The sequence below is a fragment of the Eriocheir sinensis genome, chromosome 58, assembly GCF_024679095.1.
Source record: "Eriocheir sinensis breed Jianghai 21 chromosome 58, ASM2467909v1, whole genome shotgun sequence".
Taxonomy (NCBI): Eukaryota; Metazoa; Arthropoda; class Malacostraca; order Decapoda; family Varunidae; genus Eriocheir; species Eriocheir sinensis.
The window spans coordinates 10,028,561-10,050,184 of NC_066566.1; the positions used below are offsets into that span (position 1 = coordinate 10,028,561).

General features: G+C 43.2%; 2 protein-coding genes across 4 annotated transcripts in view; one reads left to right on the forward strand and one right to left on the reverse strand.

Moving 5' to 3' along the window:
• Positions 1-15,950, reverse strand: part of LOC126985146 (protein O-linked-mannose beta-1,2-N-acetylglucosaminyltransferase 1-like) — an 81,257-nt gene extending 65,307 nt beyond the window's left edge. The window contains exons 1-2 of one of the 2 annotated variants that reach the window (XM_050839710.1): positions 15,808-15,950; positions 1,218-1,268 (exon numbers count right to left, since the gene is read on the reverse strand). In XM_050839710.1, coding sequence (XP_050695667.1) covers positions 1,218-1,257 — 40 coding nt within the window. In that variant the 5' untranslated portion in view covers positions 1,258-1,268; positions 15,808-15,950. Of the gene's footprint in view, positions 1-1,217; positions 1,269-5,680; positions 6,457-15,807 lie in introns of those variants that run through there. The other variant, XM_050839709.1, reaches the window with a different exon arrangement.
• On the forward strand, positions 14,463-17,357 carry LOC126985147 (neural-cadherin-like). Of its 2 annotated transcripts, none has more exons than XM_050839712.1 (2): positions 14,463-14,553; positions 15,865-17,357. In XM_050839712.1, exon 2 carries the CDS (start codon positions 15,948-15,950, stop codon positions 17,340-17,342), a length of 1,395 nt encoding a protein of 464 aa, XP_050695669.1. In that variant the 5' UTR covers positions 14,463-14,553; positions 15,865-15,947; the 3' UTR covers positions 17,343-17,357. The 2 variants fall into 2 exon arrangements, with proteins under 2 accessions (XP_050695669.1, XP_050695670.1); XM_050839713.1 differs by lacking the exon at positions 14,463-14,553 and adding an exon at positions 14,597-14,859.
• The last annotated feature ends 4,267 nt before the right edge of the window (positions 17,358-21,624 follow it).

Sequence of the window (21,624 nt, forward strand, 5' to 3'; positions counted from 1 at the left end):
ATACAGATCATGTTTCCAATCAGCAACATTTTCCAGTTTGCCATTCTGCCAGGAAGTGTGCCTTCCCTTTGACCAAACCCAGAGTGTGTTCATCACTCAGAAGTGGCAGCGTGGACAGAAAGCAGGAAAGCAAACACCGAGAAACACTGGAAGTGGCACTGCCTGTTGCTGAAACTCGTCGGCAAGCGGCCATGGTGGTGAGTGGCAGTGTGCCATGGCTTAAGATGTTTCATAACATTCAACATTGTTAATCTGTAATAAATAATATTGCCCACGCGACCTTGGCCTCGCCACAGGTGTAACAAAGCATTGCCATTACACCCATCCAGGGTTTTGTCCGATACTCTTTCCATTTTCTCGTTCTTTATGTGTCCATACTGCACTTACTAGAGACGGGACAGTACTTAAGCACCTCTCCTAACCTTCAACCATGCACATAAGATGTTAAGAAGAAATAGTTAAGAAGAAATTCCATTTGTAATATAATGCTTCATAAAATTGGCAATACTATATATTACAGATTGACAATATTGAATGTCATGAAACACCTTAAACCACGTTCACAGATGCCACTCACCACCATGGTCGCTTGCCGACGAGTTTCACCAACAGGCAGTGGCATGGCCAGTGTTTCTCAGTGTTTGCTCGCCTGCTTCCTATAGACCTGTATATCGCCGATAACCCATATTCCTCTTGAAAATTTGCGGGAGCTCTGAGCTAACGTCCGCCCTCCACAGCCCCCTCCACGTATGTGTGTGTGTGTGTGTTCATCACTCAGAAGTGGCAGTATGGACAGAAGGCAGGCGAGCAAACACTGAGAAACACAAGCCATGGCACTGCCTGTTGGTGAAACTCGTCGGCAAGCGGCCATGGTGGTGAGTGGCAGTGTGCACGTGGCTTAAGGTGTTTCATAACATTCAACATTGTCAATCTGCAATTAATAGTATTGCCAATTTTATGAAGCATTATATTGCTAATGGGATTTCTTCCCTAATGCTGTACACATCATAAGGAAATTATGATACCAAAGGGAAATGCCGTTAAACAGGTAATATGATTTAATCTATAATTGTACACAATGCAAATGAGACCAGTCAGAACATTTTGAGGAGAGGATACAAAAGCCTTTCTCTGCTAAAAATAACATTATTCATAGGTGGCTGACATTACAAGTTTGTAGGTAAGTGAGAATTTGTAGAGATACATGAAACACTAACCCTCTCGTCGGTGGAATTCCTCTGGAGGCACGGCTCCCATCGTCCTGTCTCCTGTGGGAGTTCAAGGATGTATATAAGGATGGGGACGAAAAGGAGGATAATAAAGAAAAGGAGAAATGGGAAGAGGAGAAGGAAGAAGAAGACAAAATTGACTTGTTGACTGTTAAAAACAACTGGCTGAAAATCAACAGTACAAAAACAGGTCAAGGGGAAGGACAGGAAGAAAAAAGTGCAAGAAAAAGGAAGGAGAAAAGAAGCAGAAGAAACTAAATGACTAAATTATATAGTGAAAAAATAATGGACCAATCACTGATCCCCGAACAACAGCACCAGCAACGAATGCCCAATTGCATATCTGTGTGGTGCTCATAAAATCATATCATTTCAATAGTATATTTTTCCCTTGCACAACTGCAATGTAAACTGCATATCGAGCATGATACTACTACTACTACTACTACTACTACTACTACTACTACTACTACTATTACTACTACTACTGCTGCTGCTGCTGCGACTGCTACTACTACCACGACTATACTATTACTACGACTACAACTACTACTACTACTACTACTACTACGACACACACAAACACACACACACACACACACACACACACACACACACACACACACACACACACATACACACACACACACACACACACACACACACACACACACGTTCATTTCTATCTTGCCTTCCCTGTTTGATATGCGTTTAAGATTGACTCATTATACACACATACATGCAGATAACAGGTCCTCCCATTCTTCCCCCCAGCATGTCTTCTATTTTTTACCTTGTTCATACAGTCCTGACAGCTCAGTCATCCAGCATGATATGAAAATTATACATTTCTCTATATTTGTACTAGCAGGTGCGTAGGAAATGGACAATCTAGGAAAACACTTTAGAAAGTCATTATGGACTGCGTGCTGCACATTCCTTCCCTGGAAACCGTACCTACCTGCCCGATCAGCGCCCTCTATCACGGACTGTTTCGTCGCCTATACAATTTACAGCAGCTAGGAAGGTGATTGATAGACTACCAGCCTTACACTTGCATCCTTGAGTGCAAATGTGTTAATCTGTGGTGACTTTAATCTGGATCGAAGATCCTGGAAATTCTTCTGCCATGGCCTTCATTGAGATGATGGACTCTTTCAACTTGATCAGTAAAGTGAACGATCGGGGCCTGTCCATAGGGGGACATGTGATAGACTTGGTTTTCAGTGATATAGATTGCGATCCTGTTCAGGTGGTGTGTGTTGAAATATGTTGTATATCCCCTGTGCATAAATTTGTAATCTTTGAGATTTCATATACGAAGGAAGCAGTGCAGAGACAAAAGATTACGTTCAGACAGCGAAGAAATTTTCAATCAGAAATATTGGCTTTACCGAATAATCAGTCTGCTTACAGGAGACTTTACTCGACAGAAACTACTCTCTGTTCAGTGGTAAACAATTCACTTGTACTCATGGATGAAGGGAAGTGTGGTGTTCTGATTTTATTAGACTTGAGTGCTGCGTTTGACACGGTGGAGCAGTTTATTGAATCAAGATTGTAAAACATTGGAATTGTGGGTGGTGCGCTTGATTATCTGAAGAGCCATCTTGAGAACAGAACATACTGTGTGCAAATAGGTAAATCGTTCTCTGCTCATAAACTTTTGCAAAGAGGAGTCCCTCAGGGAAGTGTACTGGGTCCAATCATATTATGTGTGTATACTATTGGACTTTAACATTTGTTAAGAAAGCATGGAGTTGATTTTAAACTGTATGCCGATGATACAGAATTCTATCTGTCGCTGAGTGACGTGGAAAACACTGAAGATAAGCTAAACAGAATTATGGATGATGTTGGGAAATGGATGAATCCTAAGCTGTTGGAGGTGAATGAGGACAAAACTGAATGCCTGATAGTGGGGAAGAACAAGGATCTCAGGAGGCTAGATATCTCCACTCTTCGGATTAATGATAACACTATGACTGTAAAAAAGGCAGTCAAAGACCTAGGTATCAAAGACCTAGGTGTGATAATTGACTGTACTCTATCTTTCAAAGAATAGATCAACCAGGTGGTGAGAACAGCAGGCTACCATCTTAGAAATATTTCATTTGTCAAGAAATACCAGGATGATAAGACCATGAATATGCTTGTATATAATCATGTAACTAGTAAGCTGGATTATTGTAATTCATTTTATTATGGCCTCCCCAAATATCTGCTGAGGAAACTACAACTAGTCATGAACAGAGCTGCAAGGCTCATTAAGGGTCTGCCGCCACGTGTGAGAATAACACCTGCACTTTTAGACTTACGTTGACTATACCCATTAAGGCACAAATAGTCTACAAAATATGTGTCTTGACTTATCAAGCAACACGAAAACCTGAATATATGAGAAATTTACCACAGGACTTTAATCCGGACACCGCTATTTCACTGAGACACAGTGCTGAACAGTATAGACTCTATGAGCCCATAGTCAACCTGAAACTGGGTTTCAGAGCATTTGAGAAGAGTGCCCCACGGCTCTATATAATGGGTTACCCGAGGACGTTAAGAACAATGGCTATCTGGCGACCTTCAAGAAAGCACTGAAGACTCACGTATTCACTAAGGGCCGTATTACAAATCGAATCCGAGAAGTTTCGGGTCCCTACAAAGGTCGGTTTAGGGGCCGTATTACAAGTCCAATCCGAAAAGTTTCGGGTTCCTACAAAGGTCGGTTTAGGGGCCGTATTACAAGTCCAATCCTAAAAGTTTCGGGTTCCTACAAAGGTCGGTTTAGGGGCCGTATTACAAGTCCAATCCTAAAAGTTTCGGGTCCCTACAAAGGTCGGTTTAGGGGCCGTATTACAAGTCCAATCCTAAAAGTTTCGGGTTCCTACAGAGTTATTCATCCCAAACTCTGTAGGGACCCGATACTTCTCGGATTGGACTTGTAGTACGGCCCCTAAGCCGACCTGTGTAGGGATCCGAAACTTCTCGGATTGGACTGTAGTACGGCCCCTAAACCGACCTGTGTAGGGACCCGAAACTTCTCGGATTGGATTTGTAGTACGGCCCCTAAACCGACCTGTCTAGGGACCCGAAACTTCTCGGATTGGATTTGTAGTACGGCCCCTAAACCGACCTGTCTAGGGACCCGAAACTTCTCGGATTCGACTTGTAATACGGCCCTAAATCCTACGACGTCACAAACATGAGGATTGAGGACGACTTCGGTGCTAACATTGTTATTTTGTTGACGGCCCTGTTGAGCGCTGCGCTGCCAGTGGATCGGGGCCTGAAACCTCATCAACGGTAAACGGTAAATAGTGTACTTGAGGTATTTTTATGCTTCTTGATGCAGGATGTTGAATTTGTAACTTTAACAAAACTCCTCCTCCATGGGAGTTTTACCTCATGCACGGGATTGATTTTTTTTTAAACCCTTATTTTACTTTTCCTTATTTTCTGTTCTTACTGAGTTAAAATCTGTATAGAAATCTACAACATACAGGATATCTAGACCACATATGATATTTTTGAAGTACTGTATTCTATTGTATTTAAGTATGTATCAGTGACACTAATACATAGTTTAGATACCATCTTACCCCACCCTCCCTTACCCCATATTTTAAACCTTCTTTCTTCGAGATATATTTGTTTGTTCGAAAATTAATTAAATACTCTCTCATGCTTTCCGGGCATAACTTAAGGGGAATACTGAAGGAATTATTATTCTGAAGTAGGCTAAACAAGGAGTTCGAAAAAATAATTTGCATTAATGAATATGAGGCAAATCTATGTGGATATTATATTTTCTCTGGAAGTGTAACCGCCTAAAGTCGGTTCACCCGTCTGAAGTGTGCATTATCGCGCAACGGCAACCTGCTGCCACACGGCGTGTCCGATTTCGTGGATACTGTATTGTAGTCTACGCATAGTAAAGAGTCGTCAGTGTTAATAAAATGCAAGCAGCAATAACAAATACCGTCAATTAATTATAGTCGATTATGAGTGGAATATTAGTAATGTCACAAATTGCTGTTTTGTTAATTTACAAGACCGCTGATTATGATTATTTAACAGCCTTGAAGCTGTCCACCACCGAGAAAATTAGCAGGCTTTATATTACTAAAACAGCTATTTGCGACATTATTAATATTTTTTTAAAACTCAAAATCGACTATAATTGACGGGATTTGTTATTACTGCCTGCATATTATTGACACTGACGACTGTTTACGAGGCGTAGGCTATCATACAGTATCCACGAAATCGGACACGCCGTGAGGCTGCAGGTTGCCGTTGCGCGATAATGCACACTTCAGACTCGGGTGAACCGACTATAGGAGAAATATAATATAATGCTAATGCGGAGACCCTATGAATTTCGATTTCATAAGGAGGCTCCATTCTTTGTTAAATACATCTGCTCTAGTTTAGAGCCTTGGACCCACCTTCCACTAGCCAGTGTTGATATTTGTCAACTTCTTTGCTCCACGCCTTCGTTACCAGCATAGATAAACTGGTCAGCAAGAGGATGGTGAAACAGGCATCAGTTAGGGTAAGGATGCCGGAGCGGTGGTGAGAGAGACGGCGTGGAGGCAAGGTCATCCTAACGCGGTGCCTGGTGTTGGGTGATGCTTCGTGCTGAGTCGGGTGGGCGGGGAGTAAAGTTGGTTCACAGTTAATACTTATTCGTTTCTCAGCTCCGTGTCTCATCATTAGTTTCATTAAGGAAAGTGTTTACACTAAATTGTACCACTCAGGCGAAGCTTTTGATTCGTGTACAGTTCGTGTTTAGGGATTGAGGACACGTTTCTAGCTCACCTCACACTTGGCACTTTCGAGATTACACATGCTCAACATTCCACTCTGAAGGGGTTGATAATACATATAGCTCTTTGATCACTACTTTGCGTCGCGGATAGGTTGAAATCTCCGTTGTATGGGGCACAGCACTGTCATCGCCCGAGGGGAGGAAGAGCTCTTTTTCTGCACCGTGTTACGTTATTGCCTTATCTCACAGTCCACTAATTTCAATTTAACTCTCCTTCTCGCCCGTTCTATTCCTCACTGTTTTCCTTCTCTGCGCCAAGCTGGCATCTATCTCCCTCTCTCCTTTCCTCTTCCAGTCTTCAAGGAAAATCGTATTAAAAATGCAAGTTTCCTCCAAGCTTGATCGTTGCATGTCTTTTCTTCAGCACATATTCATTCGATGTAACTCAGTCATTACAGACCTCTTTTTGCAATTTATTAGTCTCTGCAACATGGTACATCTAGTTACGGCACTTAATTTCTGTGATAACGTGCATGCTATGTATCAAAGGCTAAACTATAGATACATCGGCATGGATCTATATTGCTCTCTCAGCCACTGCTTCAATCCGATATATTCCTTCAGTTATCTAACTTTCCTCATTGGTTTTATGTAGTTCTTTTGAATTATTTTATTGGTGTTGTACGTAAATGTTAAACTTCTTCATAAGAGAGCTTACCTGCTCATTTCCAATTAAACATATATGCGGCATTTTGTATTTTGGTGGGAATTATTGTAGCTACAAATCCGTGAGCCTTTGCAGTCGGGACGCAGCCCGTCAAGCTGTTTATCCTCCCTCTCAGGGTTGAGGAAAGCAGAGGAAGGTAAACTGTGGTAACCTTGAGGTTGTACTTGTATTGTGCCCCAGGGTAATGGGTTCTCACCCATGCTCAATGGTCAATGAGACGGGAATGGGCACCGAACCCACTCACAGTTATCGCATATGACCCTAACTTTTCCTTCACCTACGAATCGTGTGTGTGTGTATATATATATATATATATATATATATATATATATATATATATATATATATATATATATATATATATATATATATATATATATATATATTGTGTGTGTGTGTGTGTGTGTGTGTGTGTGTGTGTGTTCATGACGTCATGCATATTAGCCACAGAAGAACTTGCAGAGAAGCGAATAAGCAGGATGAAACACCAAGCCCAGCGTTGGCACACACATCTTTAATTATTTGTCAATGTTTCGATTCTTGCGTGAATCATCAGCAGGACTAGAAAATTAAAATGACATATCAATATTACATAATAAAACAATATGTAAGGAAAATATAAAACACTAACAAAAACTAACATATAGCCTATAATTTGAAGAAATTTATGAATAACACATGGGGATATTTTTTTCTGGTGAGTATATCAGTCTGCGCATCAAATAGAAAATGTATTGTGAGAAAGAACAGTAAAATGATGAAGGAGCAACTTAACAAAATTGAACACGTAGCTAGGTGTTATGGCAAAGGAAAGTTCGAAGTTAACCTTAAAAACAAGCTAATGTGGATGTTTCTTGTATGCAGAGTGAAGGCTGCAGCCGTCGTATCAGGAAGGACTCTGGTAACAGGCGTGACTTGTCGACGGTGGAGTAAAACAATAATGTAAATTTGTTGTTATATATAGAATGGGCGGAGTGATAAGGTCTGGTTGTTGCTTCGGCATGAGACCCCCTTGTCCTCCAAAATCCTGGGTAAGTTGGCGTTTCGTTTGGCCAGTATATGTAGCATTACAGCTACTACACTTGTACGAATATACAACCGAGGATTTAAGTGCACTTCGGATCATGTCCGTATACTGAAACCCGCAGCCAGTTCCCCCCGCCTCGATTACTAGTTTGAAAATGACTCGACGATATTTGTGGGTAATATTCCTAATTTAGTTGTTGAGTTTTGTTTCTTAACGTTAAGCTTCGCTTACCGAAAAAGGAAATGGGGGAAATATAACACATCCCTGTTAACTGTCGTTAGTCCCTCTAAGCCACCCCTTGATCCCATGTTCAAGACTTTCCTATCTACGCCGTGAGCCTGTAATTTTAGTAAAAGCCGGTGATGAGGGACTTTATCGAACGCTTTACTGAAATCTAGATATATAGTATATGTCATAGTTTTCATCTCTGCCAACCGCCTCAATTACTTTAGTGTAGAAGAACAACAGGTTACTAAGGCAAGACCTACCCTTCGTCAACCCATGCTGTGAGTTATGAATTAACTATGCTTTTCTAGGGTTGAGGCAGGTCTATCTGAATGAGGAATGCAGCGTCCTCAACCTCCCCGAGCTGTCTTCTCTCTCTCTCTCTCTCTCTCTCTCTCTCTCTCTCTCTCTCTCTCTCTCTCTCTCTCTCTCTCTCTCTCTCTCTCTCTCTCTCTCTATATATATATATATATATATATATATATATATATATATATATATATATATATCATTGTATGTGGATAAAATCTATGAGGGTGAAAAGCCGATATAGACGATACAGAACACCTATGCTCGAGGAAGCTGATTTATCAAGAGATGAGATATGAAGTTCCCAGTTCAGATTTTTTAGTAAAGAATAGACCAATAATATTCCATGTAAAAGAAAGGGACAGCTGGGTGTTTTGGAAGAATAGGGAATATGTGTTTGCAAGAGTGTGTCGAGTTGAAAGGTGAAGATATTGAGTTTTTAATCACTAATGACTTGGACATCAAGTTCCTTCTGTCCCATTCAGAAATGAATAATAATAATAATAATAGGTTTATTAATGTAAGACAGCCGTTAGGTTGAAAATATACAAATTAAAAATACAAGAAACTAATAGTAAATAGGCTACACTAGAGGGAGGGAGAGGGAGGGTGGTGTGAAGGGGGCACTTAGAGGGGTAGCGGCGAGGTGCTAATCTCCACCGCGGCCCTTTGGGTATGACTGTCACTGGGCATTGTGTATATCATCCGCACCATCGCGGGCACTGCGCTACGTTTGTAACGGTCGGTTCGAGGCGCTCTGAAGGGGTATATTAAAACAGATATTAAAACATTACTGGAAGGTGCTAATTACTCGGCATTCAAGGGCATGATGGACCAATGCCGTAATTCCATCATTAACTCAAAACAGAAAAAAGTTGATAAACCTTAACAGGGGCCAAATCACTCACGGCCAATTTAAAGATATATAAACCTGACGGACAAAACATTAACTGCTGATCAAAAGCGACGGCTGAATTTTGGATTCAACTGGTGCATTATGTTACAGCCAAATCAGCCCGTGGGTTTACCAGCAAACCCACGGAACCAAGAAGCAATGAAGTCAGATACGCGTATCACAATAAGGATACCAGACAAGCTGCCAACTGCGTCCTGATAAACGCTTTTGAGTATAAAGACAAGATCGACGCCAATATTAAAGACGGAACTAATTTTATTAGAACTACCAATGACCCTAAGGATGTGCTCAAGAAGAAACTGACAGTGTGTGTGTGTGTGTGTGTGTGTGTGTGTGTGTGTGTGTTTGGTTAAAAGTGATGGAAAGCTCAGCATTGTCTATTTCTTTTAAAGTATTCTCCTTTTCTCGTACTGTAGTCTTATTCTCCTTACTCAGGTTGTGGTTGACCAACGTAAGTAGTAATTTTTTATCCTATTCCAGATTGCGATTTCGGGTCTCTGACCATTCTTCAATGGTGCTGGAGAATGGTGTTGTCGCCTCGGTGGTGGATGTGAGATTGGTATGTAGGAGTGAAGACCTCTTGTTCTTGGCAGCCCATGAAAAAATTGCTAGCAGTACTTCGAGGGGGAAACGCATGACAACGTCGTGAACTTGGCGGTACTTCTTTCTAGGGCAGATATAGGTGCTTCCCTGATGCAGTTTAAGAATACGGAGTGTAGATTCGGGGATGATTAATGCGGGAGTGTCGCCATGATGATATGCGGCTAATGTCGTCGATGGTGCAGGTGATCGGGCCATTGTTAAATAATGGTTCAACGTCTAATGAAGCAATGGTTTATCTTACGTTACATGATTTGAGGATGTCCCTATGCAGGTAGTCTAAAGATTTGTTGCGGTAGCAAGTGGCATCGTAGCAAGAGAGTTAAAATGGCGCATAGTTTCTTCGCTATGGAGTATTGTGAAATATTAAGTCTGAAATTTTAAGTTTGTGTCCTGGCTCGTGCGTTTTAATATTACCGCATCAGTAACTCACATAACCTATCCTCTGGAAAGCTTGTCAAACCTGGTGGTGCTTTTTTCCTGCGTTGCTGGTCGAGCTCCGTTTATTCAGTTTCTTCTTGAGCACATCCTTAGGGTCATTGGTAGTTCTAATAAAATTAGTTCCGTCTTTAATATTGGCGTCGATCTTGTCTTTATACTCAAAAGCGTTTATCAGGACGCAGTTGGCAGCTTGTCTGGTATCCTTATTGTGATACGCGTATCTGACTTCATTGTTTCTTGGTTCCGTGGGTTTGCTGGTAAACTTTCTTTAAACTCCTTTTTGGGGCTGGTTTGGCTGTGACATAATGTACCAGTTGAATCCAAAATTCAGCAGTTGCTTTTGATCAGCAGTTAAAGTTTTGTCCGTCAGGTTTATATATCTTTAAATTGGCCGTGAGTGATTTGGCCCCTGTTAAGGTTTATCAACTCTTTTCTGTTTTGAGTTAATGATGGAATTACGGCATTGGTCCATCATGCCCTTGAATGCCGAGTAATTATCACCTTCCAGTAATGTTTTAATATCTGCTTCAATCCATTATTGTTCAATTTCATGGTATTTAACCTACAGTTTGATGACTTTGGTCTTCAATTTCTGTATTCTTTTTTTCATAAAGTCTGTTCTTTCTTTGTCGCTTGGTCTCTACAGACGTCTCTTGCTGTGGCTGACTGTGGTTGACTAAAAAAGAATCTCCTACCCAACTACACCAGGGGACGCCTGCAGAGGCAAAGTGACAAAGAAAGAGAAGACCTCATGAAAAGGAAAATATAGAAAGTCTTCGAACCGCAGGTTAAATGTTACAATATCAAAAATAAAAGTTGAAGCAGACATTAACAACATTAAAAGATGATTGTCGGCAAAGATGGTGAAGGTGATGTGAGGGTACGTGTTGGGTAGTAGGTGGGTGTATGGAGCGAGTAAAGGGCGCCTCGGGCTGTATGCTTAGACTCCTTGCTGACGTCATATTCTCTTCTTGCACCACCTCCACCACCACCCCTTCCATCCTCTCGACCAGCCTAAGTCACACCTCCATCACGACTTCTTGAGCCACGTGAATGGTTTGTTGTTTCCTGTTCTCTCTCTCTCTCTCTCTCTCTCTCTCTCTCTCTCTCTCTCTCTCTCTCTCTCTCTCTCTCTCTCTCTCTCTCTCTCTCTTATTTATTTATTTTTTTTTAAACGAGGACACAGTAGTATTAGTAGGGCATGACGTTTCTGGAGCTAAAGATGACCTCTTCCTTGAGGGCACCTTCTTCAAAGCTTACCCTATTCAATACATACAGTTAACCCTTGTAGTCTTAGGTTCGCAATGAATGTGGCCACTGACACTTTAGGAGGTGCCCTTGACACCACAGGTGGGCAGAGGTCTTCACACGCTGTGTGTTCAGGGCCGAGACGTCCACCTCGGTCGTGAAGGCGTTTTATATATATATATATATATATATATATATATATATATATATATATATATATATATATATATATATATAAAGGTGAAGCAAGGCGGTGAAGGCCAACTGACACCTTACAGTAGTAGAGGTACGAGTCCTAGGGACTTCGAGAAGGAGATCGCCGAACGCTACTGCTCTCGTAGCTCGCTCTGACATCTTCCACGGGACTCTAAGAGCCACGAGGTGTGGTGTATGATGCACCTGGACCTAGTGCAGCACTGTTAGGGCACCGACTCTCCTGCGGTCCTCTAGGGCAGGGGTTCCCAACCTTTTTGTTTCTCTGTACCCCTTGAGCATTTTTATAGGTTCCCGTGTACCCCTAAAAATTTAGGATTAAAAAAACGATGAAATTGTATATAATATTTTGATACTATTTTATAATGAAATCTGTATGTGTAGACTGATGATATAATTTAAATAACAGTTTTGCTTACCAAAATGAGGAAATTGAAAAAAAAAACACGACATTGTGCAATTTGAATGCAGATGTATTGTACAGTAGTGGTTATTCTCTCGGACTTAATGTACCCCCTTAAAAGTGCAAATGTACCACTGGGGGTACATGTACCCCAGGTTGGGAACCCCTGCTCTAGAGTCTAGACTCTAGAGTCTAGACTCTAGAAACTAGACTATCCATCTGGTAGCGAGGGTGTCCTGTCGCGGACGGTGAAGGTGCTGCGGCTATTGCTGTTGTTATTGTTGTTGCCGCTGCTACTGCCGGTGATACCCTCGTCGTCGTCGTCATCGTCTCTCTCTCTCTCTCTCTCTCTCTCTCTCTCTCTCTCTCTCTCTCTCTCTCTCTCTCTCTCTCTCTTATATATATATAGATATCTATATTTATAAATATATATATATATATATATATATATATATATATAATGGCGCCACTATAAATAATTGCCTGCGCCATGACGGGCTCGGGCTGACCATCAGGCCCCAATGTAATAGCCTACCGGTGCTATAGGCCAGATGTAAACATATATATATATATATATATATATATATATATATATATATATATATATATATATAGATATAGATAGATATATAGATAGATAGATAGATAGATAGATATAGATATTTAGATAGATAGATAGATAGATAGATAGAGAGAGAGAGAGAGAGAGAGAGAGAGAGAGAGAGAGAGAGAGAGAGAGAGAGAGAGAGAGAGAGAGAGAGAGATATAGATGTATATGGAATTTTTTCTTTGGAGGTATGTAAGGGATCCCAGTCACACACACACACACACACACACACACATCAGACCCGTAATTTTGGCAGATTTTTTTTGGGGGGGGGGGCTGGAGGGCATCATAGGTTCATTAGTTGGTGTGTGTGTGTGGGGGGGGGGGCGAAGGGAGTATTCACAGGTGGAGGATTTTTTTTTTAAATTAAACAGTTTTAAAGGCCTTTTAAGGCCGATATAGAAAACATTGGGGGGGGGGGGCTACAGGCCCCGTAGCCCCCCAGAAATTACTGCCTTGCATACACACACACTGTTGCAATTAGTTCTTGGTCCAGTCACATTGACTGGACTATTATTACGTTTTTTTTTATAGTATGAACCATAGGCTCTGTGTGTTTTGAACCTCACCCCCCCCCCCCTCTCTCTCTCTCTCTTTATGTAGCTACAGGATCACGTTCCAGTTCATACACTGGCCATCTTGTAACTAACAGTCCAGGATAGAAGGTGATTCAGAATCACGAGTTATTTTTTGGCGGTGTGGAATAAAAAAAGCGAATGCAAATATTGCTGAACTAGGTATACAGCTAGGATTATGTACCCAGTATATACAATGGTCGTCTTGCAAATGATGATCTAGATTCAAGAACACAAGGCACTTCAGGTACACAAAGCTCTTGCGGTGTGAACCGAAAGAAAGTGAATCGAAATGTAATTACGGCAGATTCAAGGACTACTACTCCTCGAGTAGATGGTCCCTGCAAGAGTTCAAGCGGTACACATTTTTTTCTTGCACATCGAAAACGTTTTCTCGGCAACTGTCTGGGTCCTGCCTTTGTTTATAAGTTAACGTAAAGTCGTAAACACAAGTCACTCACTCCTTACTTGAGACAACGAATGAGTGTTATCCACCAAATCAATATTCATGTTTTGCCTGTCTTGGGCTGGTTCACGACCACTTTCATTTGTTTCCTCTCCGGGACAGCTGTGGACGCCGTTTAAAAAGTGAGGTAGGCGGTCCAGCGGCAGGTGCCCGCCAGGTCTTTGATCCGGGAGGCGGCGGTCTCAACCTTCCTCCCTCTCCCCACCTCTCCTTCCCTCCTACCCTTTCCTCCTTCGCTCCCTCCTTTGACCCTCCCTCCCACTCCACCATAGTAGCTCTTCCATTTGTCGCCTCCCCCATTCCTCAGAATTCCTCGTAGTTATTTGTTATGCAAAGATGGTGTATACCCATAATATTCAGATTTGCTCTAAGTAACACATTTTTAATTGGGGGTAATGATTACAAAGAAAATATTGACGTGTATAAATAAAAATCCCTGAATGAGTTCCCTCTGCGCGCACTTGGCACATGCGCGGCAGCGACAATCGATGGGAGTTTCTTGCACTATCTTATCGTGATTTCCTGTGGCTTCTGGGATGCCCACTGTCGCACCTAGCCATGCCTCGTGGTAAAATCACGGCAAAGCAGAGCATTGGAACCCTTATGAGAGATGTTGGAGCCCTGTGAACCTCATTAAAACTGTAAAATTGAGGGAAGAATGTGCACCTGCGCGTGGCGAGAGGGGCGGCTGTGCTGAGGGAGGAACAGCCGCTGCTCCGCCAAACGGTCATGGCTGAGTGTGGGGATCGGGTGTTGTGAGACGCGCTCCTCCACTTTTTCAAGATACTTTGCGGTGAGTGATGTGTGTTTCTCCTCCCCTAGTTGGAAAAAGGGAATGGAAGACGCGTGTAAAGTGTCACAGTGATCGAACAGTGGATAGTGACTGTACTGGTGGACTGAGCAAGTCAAACATCGGTGGAGACTAGTGTGGAGGGGACGGAGGTTGCTTTACCTGGTGTGGTTGTCACCTTGGGTTGGGCCGGAGGAGTGGTAACGAGAAGTTAGCGGGCTGAGAAGGAAACTAGATCCAAAGAGGGAAACCAGGGCTTTTGTGTGATTAAGCGTAGTTCTGAGGAAGGAGAATTAAGGGACAGGCAAGGTACAGTAATTTATTGAGTTGTAGTTGGAAGGGGAATATGTGTATGGGGGGGTGTTAAGGAAAACAAAAATAGCAGTATTTCTAGGGAAGAATAGAATGAGCATCACACTGCCGGTCAAAGGAATCTAGAGAAAAAAACAGACTTGGGACACGAGGGTTGAGCTGAACCATCCAACGAGCCTTGGAAGGAGTGAGGTGCCGGACAGCGGCCTAATTGTTGTTTACCGGTACTAGCATACTAACGATAGTATTATATTGGTTCCCAGATGTGATTTTTTAACGTCTAAGGTCCACTTTCTTTGTTACATAGCTTTGTTGGTGTGCATAGGTGGCAGTTAGCCGGAAGACGACGTGGAGTAATCAGGTAGTCTTTGGTGTTATTTATGTTGGTTCGTTTTATATATTTACCAAAATATGAGAAAGGTTATACCAGAGACTTAAGAAAATAATGGATACGAAAATGATTCTACCATTCTCAGAAGAGGCAATGGCGCCAAGCTAACTATTGAATTTAGTTTCGTGCTTTTATTTGACATGTTAGTAATCAGTTATTGTGGTATGATGCTAACTTGACCAGACTATTCTCATGTGATTAGGTTTACAATTAACTGGGCTCTTCATTTTGCTGCTTCATTGTCTCATCGGTATAGAAGCAGAGCGGATGTGTCTTTAGTACAATGATAGTTTTAACAATCGAAGTTACTCTGACTGGACTTAACTGGGCTCTTCATTTTGCTGCTTCATTGTCTCATCGGTATAGAAGCAGAGCGGATGTGTATTTAGCACAATGATAATGTAACAATCGAAGTTACTCTGACCGGACATGAATGATGCCGGCATTGTTAGTGCTTTGTAGCCGGTCATTCTTGCATGGTGATATTTCCTGTAGGGATGGGAGTTTTGGGCAGGTGAGTCATGGTTTCAATATTGAGGCCGCAGGAGACTCACCTGTCGAATCGAAGTTGAAGAACAGGGTTTGGTAATGTGTGTTGCCTTATATTGCAGGTTGCCGGCTATGAAGTGGCATGTCGGTGTGTTGACGTGTTGTGGAGTATAGCAGTGGTGTGTTGTGACGGTGGTTGGTTACAATGGTGCCGCGCGGTGTGCTGGGGCGGGTGGGGGCGGCCCTGGTGGTGGCGGCGGTGTGTGTAAGTGCAGAGATGTTGCCCGAGGTGATGTACAGTGTGGCCGTGCCGCACGATGTGGCTCCTGCGCATATTGTGCACAAGATCAAGCTAAAAGATGGTCAGACGGTCAATAAGTTGATGGATAGTGAGTACTCAGATTACTTCGCCGCACTAGACAACGGGGAGGTGATGACAGTGGCCCGCCTCAGTCCCCTCCTTGGCCGCGTGGCCAATCTTCGTGTGGCCACCAAGTACCCCAACGGCGACACTCAGGTCTTCGCTATAAGAGTCGCTGTCAAAGACCATCAAAGTATGCTGCGCTTCCTCAAGCCTGAATACGACGCCTCCGTGTACGAAAACTTGCCCGCCGGTACTGAACTTCAGGATCTCGATGATCTCGAGGCCATGGGCGAGGAGGACGTTAGATACGAGTTACTGGGCGGCCACTCCGTGTTCGCCCTCCACCACGTGGGCGGGATGCCGACGGTGGTCACGCGTCAGGCCCTGGACCGCGAGGCTCAGGATCTGTATCGCCTGGTGCTTCGCGCCTACGACAAGGAGGGCATGGACATGGCTGAAGCTAAGATCAACGTGCACATTCTGGACATGAACGACCACGCCCCAGTCTTCACTCAAAGCATGTTTTACTTCTTTGTACCGCTCAACATCTCGCGGTTCGACAAGCTGGGTCGGGTCACGGCCCACGATGGCGACGGCGACAAGGTGGTGTACCGCTTGGCGTACCCATCCAACACCTTCACTATCGTGCCGCAGACAGGCGAGATCATGGTCATCGAGCCGCCTGAGACGATGGTGTATGAGCTGGAGCTGGAAGCTTTCGACAAACGCAAACCAACCCTCTACTCTGATGTGCTGGCTAAAGCTCACATAGAGTTCCGCTACCCCAGCGATTCCCTCTTCACCGGGGAGAGCAACGACATAGAATACGACGCCTACCCGGAGCACGTCGTGTCCAAGCGCAGCGCCAAGAAGCGGGTGAAGCGTGGCCAGCTGCGACACACGAAGGAACTGGTCTTCTCCGAGGCTGACGGCGCCGTGGAGAAAAAGGTGGTGTTCCAGCTGGAAAAAGAAATACAGTGGGAGACCTTCAAGATCCGCGACGACAACCCTTGGGTGGAGGTGGACAGCAATGGCGCCGTCAGGATCAAAAAGAAGTGGGACTACGAGGAGCTGGGACCCGAGAAAACCATAGACTTTTGGGTCACCATTACCAACAACGACAGAAATGGTGAGTACTTCGCCTTATCCCATTCCCGTCTAAATACTATTATGCTTTCATATTTTGGTATTCCCCTTTTGTTTGACCATAACATTCACACTAAATTAAGTAACTAACTATTCTTAGGGTTTCTTTCTCAAGCGTTCCCTCGGCTTCCTCTGAATGTTCAGATCGAAATATTAGGTACCGAATTGGGATGATTTTCTCATTGGCACCGTTGTATAACTATATTGTGGAACCAGCTTCCAAATGTGTGTGTGTGTGTGTGTGTAAATATATATATATATATATATATATATATATATATATATATATATATATATATATATATATATATATACCGGTATATATATATAGGTGTATATATATATATATATATATATATATATATATATATATATATATATATATATATATATATATATATATATATATATATATATATATATATATATATATGAATTGAGGTGTAATCCTAATGAGCTGTGCAAAAAATGCTAAGCAAGGTCCTTCCTCCTGTAATTTCATAGAGCAGCAGGAAGAGAGGCTGTCAGTGTTTTATTACAGAAGCTAGCAGTGGCCTTGCATGGAGGTGGGAACCTAGGAAAGACAGTACTACTGCACAATGGTATATTCACGCAACAAATTTACAGTCCACGCCAGTAGGAGTATTTAGTGCTGTAACGTTGATTTTTTTTCTTTCTCACACACACACACACACACACACACACACACACACACACACACACCATACGAGTCAGACCCCTTCCAGTGAATGGGATGAGTCACGGATTAAGCAAGTTACCCGAGGAGTGTGAGAGCCGCCAGCATAGAATAGTGTGTGTGTGTGAGAGAGAGAGAGAGAGAGAGAGAGAGAGAGAGAGAGAGAGAGAGTATATGAACCATTTAAAGTCTTGTCCAGGATGTGGCGATGAGAGCCGTCAACTGACAAAAGATGTAGCGAGCCGGGAAGATGATGGAAGATGCCCAAATCTGTCCAATTTTTTAACCGAAAAAAATGTTGGGTTATATATGATTGTGTGAGTTGGTAGTTAATGACTGTTCCTCCGGCCATGTTCCACGGTTAACGTTGGTCATAGGCACATTAGGCAGGAGTAGGAGGCGGTGATGGCGAAAGTGACGCAATTCTCCAGGAATTTCCCGTTGAACCATGTTACCTGCGAGGAGGAAGGACGCGGGGTGAGGAGGGAGGGATAATAGCACGGTAAGGCTTAAGTCTGGAAGGAAGGTGCTTCGAATCCTTTAGTATTTTTATGTCCATTGAATGTCCAAACCGTTGTTTTCGATGGCGTAATTCAAATTTGTTGTTTTGCATTAATTTAAACTTTTTATGACTTAGGACGGCCCATTGGCGGGTTCACAAGGTGTATACTGGCGGGAAGACAAGGTCGGGCAGCAGGGGGCTGGCCGACACACGTGCATGGCCCAGCACACACACACACACACACACAGACGAGGAAGGGGCACGCGACATTAGCCTCTCCTCCCTGCCCCTCCTTGACTCCCCACCCCATCTTTCTCATAGCCATGACTCCTTCATTCTCACCCCTCCTTGCCCCTCTCTTACACCTCCCCCTCCCGTCCCATGACCCCACCATTCTCATTACTTGCTCCCTCCCCGTCTTCTCTTTCTCCTGGCATTCCTTTTTACCCTTTATCCCCCCTGTGTCACTCCCGAGCTTCCTGTACGGTACTCCTCCTTCCCCGCACCGCCGTCGTATCTTCACCACCTCTAACTAGTTAAAATCTTCAAATCATCACCAGCAAAATAATAACCAACACCACCGCAGCACACCATACCACACCATCTTACTAAATTTCCACAGCTGCTACCATATTATCAGAATCGTCTGTCGTCAACCGAACCGAACAGTAATGGGACAGGCTTTGAGTATGTGGAAGTGCTGAAGTAAAGGAATAGTGTGCTCTGTGCCATGGCTATTCTAGGGGGAGGGTACCTAGCTGTGATCCCTCCTCACCTGTAACACCTACCAGGCGACTCTTCACGTGGGTAGCTAAGCCAGTAAATCACAAGCCAATAAGATGGGAGGGAGGGGAGTCAAGGAACAGTTTTATCCCACCACCATTCCTTTTTCTTTTTCTATTCTTCTCCCACCTGAAAAAAAAAGTGCAGCTCATCTTAGGGTCACGTGGAGGAAGGCGAGAAGGTAGAACCTATTAGAAGGCAATCACTTGTTGACTAATTATAGTGAAGAAAAATTAAATGGAAGTATGACCAAAGTTCACTGTCGGAGCAAGATTGCAATTCCAGATACAGTGAAGGAGTGGAAGAAAGTTTCGTTTCTCACATCAAATGTAGTCGGACTTAATCAAGGAGGTCGCCCTTAGGCCCTCACCGCATCCCACGATGCCCTCAGGGCCGGATCCGCTCTCCTCCCTCCTGCCTCCTTCCCATCCTCTGGTCCGTACCCAAGGCAGTGGAAAGCTGGTTATCACTGCTGCCGTGTGTGTGTGTGTGAGAGAGAGAGAGAGAGAGAGAGAGAGAGAGAGACTTAGCACACAATCGATTTGCATAATTTTACTGCGGTCTGTGAAGGGGTACAGTCATCAACAATGTACCCTCGTCGTAGTCAGCCAAATAGTCGAGTGTCAGCCTGTCACGATTCAGTAATCTTCTAAATGTTATCAAATCTAGCAGGATTTTTTTTTTTTTTCACATCCAGTGATTCCCATCAGCTTAGCAATTTATTTGGGGAGAAGTTCGTCAAGGGAGGCGGTGATGATGAGTTGGATGGAGAAAGAAAAAACGGGGGAAATGATATAAATGGGCTAGGAAGGAGTGGTTAGGGTGTATAAAGAGGATAGGCAGGTATGCGGGTGGTGGGAGAGGCAGGGTAAGGCTAGAATGATAATAAAGAAGTGGCGAAATGGACGTCAAGGAGGGAAAGTTGGTATGCAGGTGGGTACGGTGATGTAGCTGGAGAGGAAGAATATAAATAGGATGACAACGACGTGTGTAGAAGGGGGAAGCTGCTGGAGTGTAGAGAGGAAGGCAATGCAGGTGATAACGGGAACAACCACAACAACCCCTTCCAATGTAATAACTACTACTGCTATTACTATTACTACTACTACTACTACTACCACCACCACCACCATCGCCACCGTAACAATTACTACAAGACTGGCGTTAGTGGTTGGTGGTAAATGTAAGGGTCGGAGCATACACTACCTGCGCTTGGCCTCGGTGCTCATCAACGTCCCAATGGCCCTTGAACCTGTGCTGTGTGAGAAGTTTTCACCCACTGAGAACCCCGGGACACTGGGCAAGTGCAACAGCTGGGATGGTAATAGTATAGTACGTATAGGGAAGAAGAGACGGACAAGACAGGGAAAGAGGTAGGGATAAGTGAATGAAGAATGCCAGGGTTGTATTTAATGGTACCTGTGGGTGTTTACTGGTGTGTGTCCGCCTATCCTTCTTAATTATTGAGTAGTACTCGTTCTATATACTAGCACTATTCCTACAGCCACCACCACTGCCACAACTATCGCCACGGTTTTATTATTATTTTTATTATTATTATTATCATTATTATTATTATCATCCTTATTATTTATCATCATCGTTACTACGAACGGATGTAGTGAGGCGGGCCAAGAGCTGGATGAGAGTAAGCCTTAAAAATAGAACGGATTAATTAATTTTGAAATTTGTACTTCCGGCCATGAGCTTTAATGGCATATGGATTTTTCCCCAACTCAGCGTATCTCACGTTGGCTAAATATTGTCCTGTTATTTATGCATCCAATACCCGGGATTAGGATTTTTTTTCTAAAGTTAGGTGTGTGTGTGTGTGTGTGTGTGTGTGTGTGTTTGTGACGAGTTTGTGACGAGTTTGATTTCGTGTATTCGCTTTTTTCATGGTAGTCGCCCATACCTAAATGTTTCTTTGACCTACACTATCCAAATAATATTTTCTATTTCTCAACTACTTCAGGAAACTACTGCTTTTCGTAAGTACCATATATGGGAGGGAGAGGCGGAGGCAGAGCAAAGAAAAAAAACATTGGGGAAGGAGGATGGAGGCGGAAAGGAATTATTGGTGATTCCTTTAAGTTAAAAAAGTACCGTTAATTAATCAGCGAGTGAGCCTTTCTGTATCGTTCATTGCTCTCTCTCTCTCTCTCTCTCTCTCTCTCTCTCTCTCTCTCTCTCTCTCTCTCTCTCTCTCTCTCTCTCTCTCTCTCTCTCTCTCTCTCTCTCTCTCTGGTTTCCTAATTAGCCAAAGTTTGCCTCGTCATAATTGCGTCTTAGGATGTTTGTCCTCTCCCTCCCTCTGTCCCCATTCCCCCTCTCGTGTTCCCCAGTCCCCATAATGTCCCAGTCTCTTTTAACATTGTTCTCACATTACT

What these genes read in the sequence shown, in the direction of transcription:
- LOC126985147 (XM_050839712.1), top strand. Translation starts at nt 15,948, where the DNA reads ATGGTGCCGCGCGGTGTGCTGGGGCGGGTGGGGGCGGCCCTGGTGGTG.